The sequence below is a fragment of the Cinclus cinclus genome, chromosome 4 (genome assembly GCF_963662255.1).
Source record: "Cinclus cinclus chromosome 4, bCinCin1.1, whole genome shotgun sequence".
NCBI lineage: Eukaryota > Metazoa > Chordata > Aves > Passeriformes > Cinclidae > Cinclus > Cinclus cinclus.
The window spans coordinates 24,878,566-24,892,755 of NC_085049.1; the positions used below are offsets into that span (position 1 = coordinate 24,878,566).

Sequence of the window (14,190 nt, forward strand, 5' to 3'; positions counted from 1 at the left end):
GTAACTTGGAAAAAAATCCAGGAAGGCAATAGAAGAGAGTTTCTCAAGTCATATCTAAAATGCTGAGAGAGGATTTAGTTTAATTAGATCAATGTTTTCCTTTCTTAAGTGATACTTCCCTTCCTGTTTATATTTTCCACTGGATTTTGTTTTGCTGTCTGTAAGGTGAATTTGCTGAGAATGTGTCTGTATTTCAGAAGTTTATTTGACTGTCAGCCAGCACTGCTGAAGAGACATGCATCCATTCTTGTGCTGTCTTTAGAGATTACCTCAAGTAGCAGCATTTGGGATTAAGACACTACTTTTATTAACAGTTGATATGTAAAACCTAGAACATTTCAACATTGGACATTTTAGTGTCGTGCTGATAAAGTACAGATTTTTCTGTGTGTGTGTGTGTGTGTGTGTGTGTGTGTGTGTGTGTGTGTGTACAGATTTCTCTCTTATCAACACTTAGTCTTTCCCTTCATTTGGGAACCATGGTTTTGCAGTTTACCCATAGTCCTGTCAGTTCTAGAAGCTGGGGCACACGAAGCACTGCACAAATCAAGACAAGCTGGGAAAAGCTCCTTGTGTTCCAAACCGTAGTAAGGCAGATGGGCACACAATGGGAGAGAGAGGGGGGTCACAAGTTCTGTAAACAGTTCTGTAAATACCTTCTGGTGAGGGCTTGGATGGAAGATCCATTGTCTGGTACTTTGCCCAGGCTGTGTAACACATTGAGGCAAAACTGCAGTGGGCATAATTCTGTACTGACTTGGGAGAGGCCTCGAAGAGTTCCATGGGGTTCTCCCTCTCTGTCCTGTTTCTGCAGTGCATTAGGCAGCTCATGCACCATAAGAAGCATAGGGCACCTCTTGGTGCCAGGACCCGTCTGCTGAGGTGGGGCTGATGGTGATAAAGAGAAAAATTTCAAACACATAAAAGAGCAGCAGAATCCCATGCAATTTTTCCATGATAATGTTTTTAATCATTATTTGAATGAGTCCCTTTCTGCAAATAAAGTTTGGCCTTGATTGTGACAGTGGGGCTGGAGCACACTGCCCACCTTCCCCTTGTCCTGGGGCTGAGCAGCAAGGCAGGCACTGAGAGGCTTAAATCCCCCTTCAACATTAAGAAAAGTTTTCCCATGCTCATATTCCCACTCTGTGCCCCTTATGGAAAAAGAATGTGTGCATTAGGTGGCTGCTAAACTAAAACATTACAAAGCTTTCTTTCTCAGGGGACAATAGTGAGGAGAAATGGTAACTCGAACATCTCACTGCTCCTGTGGCAGCAGTGTGAACTCATAAGAGCAGTTCTTCACTACCAGCAGTGCACCTTCTTCCAGTATATGAAAATACTGGGGTGATTTATGTATTTCTAGTTGATTTTAAACTTTGGGCTACATCCTGCTCAAGAGAATACTGAACAAAGTCATTTTAGGAGTACTTTTCTCTCCTATTTACACGCATTTGTATAGAAACTAAGATTAGTACTAGAAAGATACTTAGCATATTGTTGCATTTTTAGTGGTACTTATGTGCTCTATAATAAAGGATTCAGTACTGCCTGAAGAATCAACTTGCAAAAAAGCAAACTTTATCAACAGTGATTCATAAATTATTTGTGTATGTAGAGTGATACAAAAGACATCTGGATAAATACTGAATCTGAACAATATAAATCTAAATGCTAATCTAAAAAATTAAATTTTGAATTATTAAAATTCCTTGCAAATTAACACAGTTTTGGGTTAGATTGCAACTTTAGCAATGTAAAATATTAATTTGCTGCATTCTTGTTTCACTATTTTTTCAGGCTAAAAAGGTTTTGTTTAGGATTTTTTTTGTAATTTAATTTTTAGGGATTTTGAAAAATACTGAAATAAAAATGGGAAATTTTTTTGTGCATGAGCTCCTGCTCTTGACTGAAAAATAATGGTCTTTCATTTCACCAGAAAAAAAACTTCTATTTTCTAAAATATCGATTTTCAGACTTACAAGATTTCTATGGTGTTCTCCAGCTAAACATGGAACTGAAATAGTTTTTAGACAACTCTGATTAATACAATAGCTCGAATAATTAATACAGTAACTAAAATATTGTAGTCTTACACACAAATACCAGGGTCACTTTTGTTTCTGAATGTAATGATTTCCATCTTTGTTTTCTCCCAATATTTTTAGCAGTGCACAGTTTCTGTCTTCCCATAAAGGCAGATACTCAGTATCTGCAAGTAAACACTGAAAAATCACTTGCTTGATTACACTTGTGGGCCATTAAATATCTGCTTTCATCTCTATAATTCCTCTCTTCTCAGATCCCGGGCAGTGGGACTCAATCAGCCATGTGTTATCTTTCCCAGATCCCTTTTGGAGCATAGCGCAGTGCACAGGAATGCAGTTTGTCAAACACATTGTGTCTGAAATCCTTTGTTGGGAGAAGTGGAGAGAAAGAGATTATAAAATGCCTCAAACCCTTCAATAAGGCCATTCCTAGGTTTCTTGTATCTGTTCAGCCCAGCAAAGCGTTCATACCTCACTTTGATGTGTAGGATGGTATATTACAGCATGTAGTGTGTTTTGTATCTCAGAGCAGCATCTGTTGTCCAGGCTGCAGTTTACGAAAAATAACTTACTTAGTTATCATAACTTATTGTGTTTTGGCAAGTTTTTAAGCTCAAGGACAGCACAGAGGGGAATTTAGAAGAAATAAATACATCTGTTGTCTATAATACTGGTTTTCATAGGTGGTGAGATTTAAGACCCTGGTGTGTTTTGTAGGAGAGGTGAACAAAAATACCCAATCAGACTAGTGATGTGTGTTTTTCATTACTCTGCTAATACATACCTCTCAGAGGTAAAGCTGAGCAGTGTGAAATAACTTCTTGAAGCTGTTAACTTCTGTCACCCTGAGGCAATCTCTGGCTGGCTTTCTGTAGCATTTCCTCCTCAAAATTCTTGACACAAAAAACATTTACTTGCATTACGTTGGCACTGTAGGTTTAAGTTGAACATTTTGCACTGAAGTAGTTTTGAGAAATTAGCCTGGAATAGGTAGGAGCAGACAAATTGCAAAGTGCCAAATGAGTTGCAGAGTCCTCCCTGATGTCTCTTACAGCCGTGTTTTGGGCAACACACGCAGTTTTCAGCATAGCAAGCTGAGTTACAATGTGAATTCTCTGCCAATGTATTCTGAGAGAATTTGTCTCTCCTTTACAGGTCAGATATCCAAGGGGAAGTCTGGGAAGGCTTTGTAATGCAAATCTAGCTAGTCTTCGTTCACACAAGGAATGTTAGATGCTGACCCATAAGAACTGAGTTCAAGATTTCTGTGAATATGTGGGATTTGAATTAACACAGTATTGAAAGGCTCTAAGAGTATAAGGTGCATTCAGTGTCTAAATCACTGACATGCTTTAGAAAGCTAAATTTGTCTGTGTGATGATTAAAAGAAAGCTAGTTGATATTTTTCCTTGGCATAAACATTAGCAGGAATCCATCCAAGGCACTTGGATGTTTGTTGAGCAGCTGGTGTGTTTTGTTTAATAGAGTCAAAGAGAAAAGTGGTAGTAGGTTTGTTGGAGATGTGCTGTGTTTATGGCAGATGACAGAGAATTGAGATGTAAAACAAATACCAAAGAAACAGATCCAAACAAAAATGCTTGGTTATATTATTTGGCAGATTTTGTGTTAGAAAATATAAAGCACATTAACAGGCATATAAAAATGCACCAGACAGTAACAGCCACTCAATTTATACAAGAAAAAAATAACAGTGAGATAACTTATTCAGCTCTGAGGGCCAGGCAACTTCCTGGACTATCCTTTAAATCCCTGGTATTTTTCATGAAAGATTAGAATATAGATACAGAATAGAGAAATCCCAAGTCTCTATATGAAACAGAGACACACAGTAGTACTCATATTTGCCCCAGAGCATGTTTGTCTTTTAGCATACTGTTTTCTTGACTATATATCTGTTTTCAGCTCTGTTCTTTTGTCTTGTGGAACACAGTCCAGATGAAAAATAAAAGTTACAGATAAAATTATTCAAAGACTGGATATGCATAATTATTTTGTAATTTTATTTTAATGCTAATTTTTCTATTTTTCTTTCCTTTTCCACAGAGGGTATGAACTGTATGAACAAAGATCATGGGTGTGCACACATCTGCCGGGAGACACCCAAAGGTGGGGTTGCCTGTGAATGTAGACCTGGCTTTGAACTTGCCAAAAACCAGAAGGACTGCAAATGTAGGTAGATTAAGATTAAATTTCCAATGCCCCAAAATGTCTTTTTTTCTTCGTTGTTGTTATATTCCAGAAGAAGTTAACTTTGTTTTGGCCGAAGGTGACTTGCAATTTTAGTAATGAGGGTTTTTTCTTTTTGCTGTAGAAGATGCATGTGGGGATGGATAAGAGGGATTGAATAATAGAATGGTGACAGTGGCTCAGTTATCAAAATCACAACTTTTCTACCTTCCTATGCATACAGAAAAGTGAAGGATCAGTTTAATCCAGACTTTCATTGTAAAGCAATACAAATAAAGCATAGTGGATTCTGGCTTGCAATATTTTAAAGGTCCACAAAGGTGGATGCATCAATGAATTTAATGATAAACCCACTAGAGCTCTCAAATTAAGAGTGTCAGTTCCAATTTTTTTAAAATGATTGCTCTAGTCTTGATTCCACTGCTCACAGTCTATAATTATTTCTTGGAAAACATATAGCTGTGTCATAGACACTGTTCTTCAGAGAAAAGCCCAGAGTTGTGTATTCTTGAATCTAGGATGCTAAAGATGCAGATACTCATTAGCCCACAAAATTAGAAATTGTTCTGTACAGGTTCAAATAATTGACCTCAGCATCATCATCTGAAAGCTTCATAATGAGTCTTTCTGATGACTTCAGTGAGTCTTAGATCTGGGTCCAATAGCTTGCATTCCTATTTGGTAGCTTTGAGAGAGAGAAAAAAAGTGCGGTAGAGCAACATAAAATGTTTGCTGCTTTGCACAGGGCCAGTATTTTTGTGACAGTCTTTCTTACACTTCAGTTTTTTTCTTCCTGAGATCTCCACTATGTAAACACACATTGATGATATTAGTTCCCAAGTTCCAAGTCAAAAGAATCACTTTTGAATGTCATAATGTCACAGAGTGTTGTACAGCCTGATTTCTCCTTAATATTAATAGGCTACACAGGGCCAAAGGCAAAAGCACAGAGAAACATGCATTTATAGTACTTTTTGTTCTCAGTGTTTATTAGAAGTGAATATTGTGTGTTGTTAATTGGAGTGCAACATCAGCTACATTGGTGAAGAGTGGGAGGATGTTTGCTTATGTTGTTATTTGTTTCCTCAAATTCTTATATTCTTTGGGAGTTTCAGTAATAGATGGTGGCAGGAGGATTAGAGCCTTTTTTGGAACATTATTTCTAAATGTCTCAGGGTTTAATAGAGTATAAACTTAAATTTATTCTGTGCCCTCTGGTGTTCAAATTGTAGTTGGAAATATAATGAACTTTTGGTGACAGATTTCTAAGAAGGGACACTCAGTTTTCCAAGGCTGCAGAGCTTACTTTGAAGCACACCAGTCTCTAAATCCACAGCACATTCTTGCAAGTATGATCCAGAGTCTTATTTAAAATAATTACTTCTAGTCCTTCCAAATGCACAGAACTATAGAGGTGTAGCCATATAGCCTGGGATAATATGTGAGATTACAGCAGGCTATTTACAGAAGACTAATTCTGAAACCAAATCTCAACTTTTTTTAAAAAACAAAAACGTTTTTTGCAGCTAACTATATCAGTGGAATTGGCTTAAATCCTGACCTGCAGTTTTGCAACTACTCAGTGCAGCTGTGTTGAAGAGCTAGATATTTCCTACTTGCCAGCCTGAACTGGGGCTGTAGCCCTGTATAACAGGGACTGGTAGGGCCTGACACACCCTTTTAAAACCCTGCATCCCTCCCAGTTATGCTGATTTATCATGGCCTTCCAGGAGTCCATGCCTTTCAGGGTTGGTCAGAGCTTGCTGCTCTGGCTTTTTATGTGAACAAGTGACAGAGAATGTAGTACCTCTTAGTACACCTAGTGCCTCTCTGGGTGAATTTTTATGAGCCAGTCTGCAAGTCAGTCAGGCCAGTGGGAGAGGTTTCTAAATGTATTGGCCCAAAGCCTTTAGTAACAATTCAAGTCTTCCTCAAAGGAAGGTGTTAAAATCAGTTAGAGAGCAGAAACCCTTGGAGGAAGTCTCCGTGCTTTTTGTGCATGCATCACATGATTGTCATTACATGCTAGTTGCATCATCACATCCCATCTTATCATTTACCTTCCCATGCTGATGAGGCAGTCACTATTGCTTCATTAAGTGTCCATGATGGTCAGTGCTCATTGAACAGGCTTGTGTTCAGTAGCTTCCTCTCTGTAATTTGGTCTCATGCCTTTCCTGCTGCACAGTATTTAAACCCTATTGTGAACATAAATTTTTTTCATTCCTTCATGGATTTTCCCATGATACTCATTACTGTAATATCCAAGTGCTTTGCAGACATTTGTAATGTATCTTCAAAATACTCTTCTCAAGTTAAAAAGTACTGCTTTGACCATCTTACAAAAGAGAAATGAATAAAAAGATATTAATGTCAAAGTCATTTAGTAGTGATAGGTGATTAACAGGAGCCACATAGAACCCAGCTAAGCATTTACAGCATGTTAATATGATCCAAGCCAAACTCCTGATGGCTCCAGCTGTAGTTGCAAATGCCACACAGAAAGAACTATAATATCAGGAAGCTGTAATAGAAGAGATGCAAGTGACCTGCCAAGCTCTAAGCAGGAATTTCACAGTGAAGGCAGAAATAGATTAGAGTTTTTAGGGCTCTTTTCACTGGCTCAACAAGACTGTTCTTTCTTAACATTCCATCTCTGGTTTGCTACTCACTCTGCAGCAGATGAGAAAAGATTCCCAGCTGTTTCCACAGCCCTGACTTTCCCCAGCTTCACTAGGCACTAAATGAGACACAAGGATTTCCTGCATTTGCCACTAAGGAGAGTTATCATGACACAACAGGTCTATGTATAAGTCTGGTATTTTGTAGCTTTTGAGTGCTTAAGATTGCAGCCTTGATGGTTTCTTAGTGTAAATTTTAAGTATGCAATTTCTAGTTGTCTAGCATGTTAAGAAAACACTGAAATCTTGAGGCTGAATGGGACCTCAAGAGCCATCTAGAAATACACACAGATGCATACATGATCTCTCAGATGAGCTGCATCATTTAGATCCAAAGCATCAGTAAACTTCAGCTTCTGGGCGTTTACTACTGTTACTCCTGTAAACTACTTTAATGGTCTCTGGTGTACACAAACCAGAAGAAGATTGTGCTTTCTCAGTAATTTTCACAGATACTTGCTGGAAACAGAAAGAAGATACTTCAGAGCAATCAATTTGGCTCCAGATCATGTTGGAAAAAAACATAGGAATTTACCTCTTCTTTCTACATCTGTATCTATGATACTAAGATCCTGCTCCTGAGCACAATTGCATTAGAAATTTTTGATAAACTGAAGATTTTTTTTTCCCCAAATATGAACAAACCAAAATATTTTATGTTCTTCTCTTTCTTAGCTGGAACTTTAAAAATAAAAGGAAATCTAAAGCAGATTCACATACCTGCAAGTTGCAACCTCAAGGAGTTACAAACAAGTAAAAGCTGAATCTTAATGAAAAATGCTGAGTAACTCTACCTACAGCTGTTTCTATCTGCCTCCTTGGAAAATAATGATTCAAGTGAGCAGGAAGGCTAGTGCAAAGTAATTCTAAAAATCCTGTCTAAGTTTTTCACAATAAAATGCCAGCCTCCCTATGCCAAGTGGCAGCTTTTCAGCTCCTGCTGACAGTGTCCTCATGCAACTGTTTGCTATCAGTACCAAGACCTCCAGAATGTTGAAAATGTAAAGCCATACTAGCATAAATCATGTAAACAATGTTACCTGCACATCTTTATCACATGGAGGTGCCCACATATTTATGTAAGTTATGTATCTAATGGTCAATTTAGTTAAGAAACAGTGCAGTTTTCAAGTTATCTGGAATGACAACCTTCTCATTTGAAGATACCATTCTACAAAAAAAGAAGTATATGTCTTGTGATAAATTCTGTGTCATCTGAGACATGGTCTGTATTTCAGTCCACATGTGGACAGGATCAAGACACTGTTGTCTTGGGTAATTTTTTTAGGTTACCAAGTAATAAACGCTAGATTAAATAATTGGCCATACGTTTTCAAGTACTTCTTGTCATGGCCATGTAAGATGGAAGAAACCAGAAAGAGGGTTTTGTGAAAGTTCAGAGAAGCACTGAAAACAGGATTTAGGCTGTAGAGTGAGGCCAAATTCTGATATTTTCTGTCTTCTGGGGAGTTTAGCATGGAATAACACATGTACGCTTAGTGGAATACATACATTAAAAATCCTTCTTGTTCTTTAAGATGTCATTTCTCTTTCAGACAGTTGTTTCTCATTTTTCATGATCAAAATATCATTTCTAGACTGTTCCACATGTATTTCTCTCGGTGCAAGCACTTTTCCACATGCCAAGCTGTGTGTCAGGACTGTTTAGCTCAGCCCAGTCAAACTGAATAGATACTGCTGGTTCCAGTGTGGGCAGGTGGACAGGTAGGGCCATCATGCCACCTGCCAGGGCCAGAAAAGTGTTTGGCCAGCCCAGGACCATGAGCATTATAGTCAGTGTAAAGAATGAATCTGGTTTGAAGGCACTTTAAAGCCCCTATGTCAGCCCTGAAGCTCTTTATCCACATGGAAGAGTGTTGGGAGAACAGACTGGTGATTTGGCTGCCAGCACTGGACGTGTCCCACAAGGCTGTGTGTCACTGTAGGGTTTCTCTGCTGTTGTACAGGGCATTTCTCCCACTAAGGGAAAGAGCCCAGCATTTTGACTGTACTTAGGATACATTCAAATGTGTTAGGATACATTCAAATGGTGTTAGGATACATTCAGATGGTGTTACTCTGGTTTTAAATCTGCCATGTGAGGATAAGCATGTCTGAGTTCTAGCAGATAATGTGAATATTCTCCTTTGGTCAAAAAAAAAAAGAAAGAAAAAAACTCACTATTTTCCATCCCTTTCATTTTAACATAATTTATGATATTTTAAGGTGATCTGTGTCTGTTGGAATTTACCATTTTGCCTCTGTTTGCCTCTTTAATATCAGAGACTCTGAATGAGCACACAGTTGTTTGCATAGCTGCAGAATCCAAATGTATCAGAAATAATTTTTAACGCTTCATGAATTCTCATTAATATTGCTTTAATTCTTTCTGACAAAAATGGAGTAGATCTGGATGTCTATTTGCTTTGAAATAATTGTGATTTTCTTCCTCTAAGCAAGAGAAACTTCTCACTGTGTCACTGCCACAGAATGAGGACTGGAAGAAAATTGAAGTGACGTATTTTACAACTGGATTTTCTACCAATTTCACCTGTAGAGCTGTCAAACTTCAAAATGTTGACTTAAGTTACTTAAAATAAATAAATAAATAAATAAATAGTAGTCTAGACAGAAATTCAAATCCTTCAAAAACATGATTTACTAATGTTTCTAGGTGGCAGGAAGAGGAACTGAGCTACATGTGCATTTATGGGCTGGGTAGAACAGTAACTTTAATATGCAGGGAAGCTGTAAAAATGGGTGATTCTGCAGGATTTGCTATAAACACCATCAGCCTAGTACAATTTTTTCATAGACAAATATAGTAAGGAAAAGTTCCTCATATTACGTGTGTCAGAGCAAGCGTGTTAAGATATTTTCATCTCTGCCACCAGAGGCTTTCAGCAAGGAATGCCAAACATAACAACTGCAGTCACATTTTTTAAATCCGCACTTTGTTGCTGATTGCACTTTAAAATCCTCAATAAAAATACTGTTGGCTAGAAATGTATTTAAATGTCTGGCATAAACAACACCTTAAAGTTAATTTGTGATGGCACTGCAGTCTAACAAGTATAGAAACTCCACATGGTCCCAGAGGCATATGGGGTCCAGTAATAAGCATGTCTTAACTGGAAAGGTGGGAACTTTAAGAATAGAGAATTAACATAGAATTTTGTCTGTTTTGCATCAAAAATAAAAACCAAAATGTTACTGTGTATTGAAGGGAAAGAAATGTTGCTTCCTTTGGATGCAAAGCAGACTGATTTGCTTCAGTTGTTTTTTTCACAAAAATAAATTATTAGGTAAGCTATAAAAGTGGAGAAGGAGAAAGAATGCCCAAGGGTGGCTGTTGCTTAGTGGGGTTTGTAATGTAATTTCTTGCAAGTTTAGTATTCTTATGATTTGGGGTATATTCCCTCCTCTGTCTAGTTGGACTGAACCCACTATTTCCATTTTCCAGTCTAGTGCACAAACTACCAAGCCCCAAAAAGGGAACAGGGATCAGGCAGGTCTCCCCATCTTTCTCACTGCCATTCTTTCCAATTGGATAGAACAATGATATTCCTGGAGAGTGAGTTGGGAATCCAGGCAGGCTCTCTTCTCAGAGATTTGCCACCAGGCTCCAAGGCTGTTCCCTCTCTGAACAGCACAAGGGTTTTTATTCCAAGTGTACAGTGGGAAGGACTAAGGGTGCTTGCACCTGTGGTGGCCTCAGGTCTGTACTCACTTGAGACGTGGACAATTCCTGTTGTGATCTTTGCCAGAATTCAGGAGCTGAAATTGTAAACTTGTGGTTCCCATACTGGCAGAAGGTTTTAATGGGAATTCTGTTGGGTATGCTGTGGTAGGTCTCCCTCAGTTGCTTTTTTTAGAACTGTTCCATTTTAAGCTAAATACTTCAGTGATTACTGAGAGTGGCATGGCTGCTTACACCAGAGGTGGGATATTTCATTTCCAGTTACTGTAATGGCAAATTCCAGTCTACTCCATTTTCAGGAGCTAGAATTAAAGCAGGGTCACTGAGTTCAGTGGGGAAATACATGAACTTAATCCTCTTGCATTAGATACAACCTCAGATTTTAGTTTGTTACAGGATTTTCAAATCATTATCTTGGTTTTACTGTATATTGCAACTTGCTACCCTGCCTCTTATAAATTCTTATCTGCAAGGAAAATTCCACTAAGTCCAGTGTGAGGAAGCTCATTCTGATTACTGGGAGTCAGTATTTAAATAAATGTAGTCTGCATTTAAATTACCATGACATTTCAAAACATTTAAGTCCTCTGAAATTATAAATACATAACTAAATAATGGCATATTGAATTTCCCCCATATTTGCCAGCGCATATTTACCAGTAAAGAACCTAGTCCAAATAAGGACAGTAAATTGAATTCAGAACTAAGTCCGATCAGAACTGTTATTCACTATCAAGGTGTGCAGCTGCAAAGGATGAAATGACACAGGGGCAAGTGAGGCTTTTTTCAATGGTGCTAACCACCCTAAAATTTTAAAACTGCTTATTCTTAGCTGGCAGAAATTAAATCCATCATGTGACAAAGGTAATTAATTTAATCTGATCTGTTAATTTGTGTAACCTTCAAAACTCTACCTGTTGTCATGAAAAATGTTTTTTTAATGTATGTTTAGTGCTTTTTCACCAGAGGACATTTGAATTGCTAAAAGCTGTTCTTCACTATATTCCTCGAAGTGAAAGTGGCATCTCCAGTGCTTCCTTCCTGGCTGAGGCCAGCACATGGCATAGCCATAACATCTGTGTATTTTTTGTTGCAAAGAAAAAAAAATAAACAAGTATTTCCTGTTTCATTTTTAAACTTGTTGCTTTACGGGTCTAGCACTTCATATAACAGATTTCAAGACTTTTGTGGTTCTGTTCTTGCTGTTTGATCTCTGCCTTCCTCTACTGAGAACAAAGGGGCAACAAAAGACAGATGTTATCTATGAACCTGAAACTATGCATTTGTATTGCTAGACTGTTAATTTCATGATGGATATGAATCGTGTAGCTTTTAGGAAGACATGGAATTGGCTAAGGGTCACACTAAAATTATTGATACAAATGGAGTAGGGAAAATGCTTTTATTTTTCTTTCTCTTTTTTTCTTCATTGTATGGATTGAGGCTAGGGCATGAGGGAGGGGGCAGAAGGAAGAAATAGAAATAATTGCAAGCACAAATGTTATGTCGCCTTATGTCTTGGTATGTTACTGCTCTTCTATGTTCTGAAAGCCTCTCAAGACTAATTGGTTTCATTGTCATTTTATTTATATATACATATATACACATTCATTTGGGGCTTAACTAGTAACCTGTAACTATGGGAATGGAGGCTGCCAACACACCTGTGATGACACAGATACTGGTCCTGTGTGTGGCTGTCATCAGAAGTATGCCCTGCACTCAGATGGCCGAACCTGCATTGGTGAGTACTTCCCTGCAGCACGTTTGATTTCGGGTTGCTCAGAATCTCTGTGCTGTGCATGTGTGTGTGTGTGTGTGTGTGTGTGTGTGTGTGTGTGTGTGTGTATGCATGTGTGTGGGTGTCCCACAGAAGGGTGTTCCAGCAGCTCCTGGCTCAGCCAGGCACACACAGAAACCTTTGTGAGTGTTCTGTCCAAATATTTGTTGGTGAAGTATCTCTTTGTTACCCGCTTGTAACTTTTATTTCTGTTCGTAACTATTTTTGAAGTAAAAAGGTGTAGAACGTTCATCATTTTGAATGAAAGTTCAGCTCTTCAGTTCACTTTCGTTAGTCAAGACTTCCTTGCTTGAGCAAGGTTAGAAAAATTACTTCCCTTTCTGAGTTGTTACCAGGGAGAAGGAGTCATCATTATGTGCTTTCTTCCCTGGTGTATGTTTCATGATTCTGAAAATAACACTTGTAGTGACTAAGCTTTCATTCAGAATATCAGTAGGAAAAAGCCAGTCAAGACATGGAACATCTTGGCAAATGCTTTGCAAACATATATGATTCTAAAGTGCATAATTTGCTTAACACCATTTCTTTCCACTCCACTTTAAAAAAAAAAAAAAGTGCATTTTTGCATAGTGCAAGTTAACATTTGAAAATTCTTCCTCACAGATCAGAACCTGAAATCCATAATGGTTTTCATTGGCATTGCAGACATGTTGACTTTTTTTTGTTTGTACAATTTCAAGTTCTTACAAATTCTTAGTCATTTCCTGAGGTTAAAAAAACACAGACACATATTTATCATATTTTCTCTCCTGTACTGCAAGACAGAGCATTTGAAACTCATGGAAATCTGTCAGTTACTTTTAGCCAGTCTGTCTTGGTCAGATCCATGGCATAAAGCTCCATGGCTATCCAGAGTCTTGCTCACTTCTGAGGGGTTTAATTGTACAAACTGTGGGCTAGGGCGAGGTTTATGCTGGCAGAGGTAAAGTTGAAGGGGACTCAGAGCTGGGCTCTGCCATTTTGTCTGCACAAGGTGTGTCTGAGTGCAGGGCATCTCTCAGCGAGTGCCTCTGATAATGCAGAGGGCTCCATCCTACAATCCCTGTCCTGTGGCAGTTCCAGATGGGGGGAACTTGCAAGAGTGAGAGCTTTGAGAGCAGGTTTTATTGAATGGATAATTGACCTTCTGTTTATTATTGTTCACTAATATCCCTGGATTGTTGTTTTATTTTGTCCAGCATGTAAAAAATTATTTTAAAGCCGTGTACATTTTTTACTTTTTTTGCCCCTGTTTTGTAATGTAATACATACAACTCCATGTTACATTCCTTGGTCTTGTGATGTAAGTCACATATTACTGCCTGTGCTGATTTTCTTCTCTCTAAAATAGTTCTTTCTCTTAGAATACTCCTAATTTTTTAAATTTATTTTTTACATTTATTTATTCCTGCTTTCTGGTGATGGTTCCTGATTGCCTGTCTTGTCTGATAACTGACGTTTATTAATTATTTACAGAGAAAAAAAACAAACAAACTCAAACAAAAGCCTCTATTGCAGCCTGATCCCATCTAGAACTTGTTAAAAACAAAACAAAACAACTTCTTGTTACCACTCAACCATGTAGAGTTGCTACAAACAAAACCTGCCAGCCTCCTCCTCCTCCTCACTTCAGTGATTCCAGTGTTTGCTGTCTTCAGTGGTGTATATATTCCAGGCATCACTGCAAGAATGCAAACTTCTGCAATGCCAGATAAATACTTGTTGACCCTTTGTCTAACATATTTTGTCTTCGTTTGCTTGTCTTAACCTTTT

General features: G+C 38.1%; 1 protein-coding gene across 1 annotated transcript in view; it reads left to right on the plus strand.

Moving 5' to 3' along the window:
• SCUBE1 (signal peptide, CUB domain and EGF like domain containing 1) overlaps positions 1-14,190 on the plus strand; it is a 185,764-nt gene that overhangs the window by 92,794 nt on the left and 78,780 nt on the right. Inside the window, exons 5-6 of the mRNA XM_062490920.1 lie at positions 4,113-4,238; positions 12,265-12,381. Of these exons, the coding sequence (XP_062346904.1) occupies positions 4,113-4,238; positions 12,265-12,381 (243 nt within the window). The remainder of the gene's footprint in view (positions 1-4,112; positions 4,239-12,264; positions 12,382-14,190) is intronic.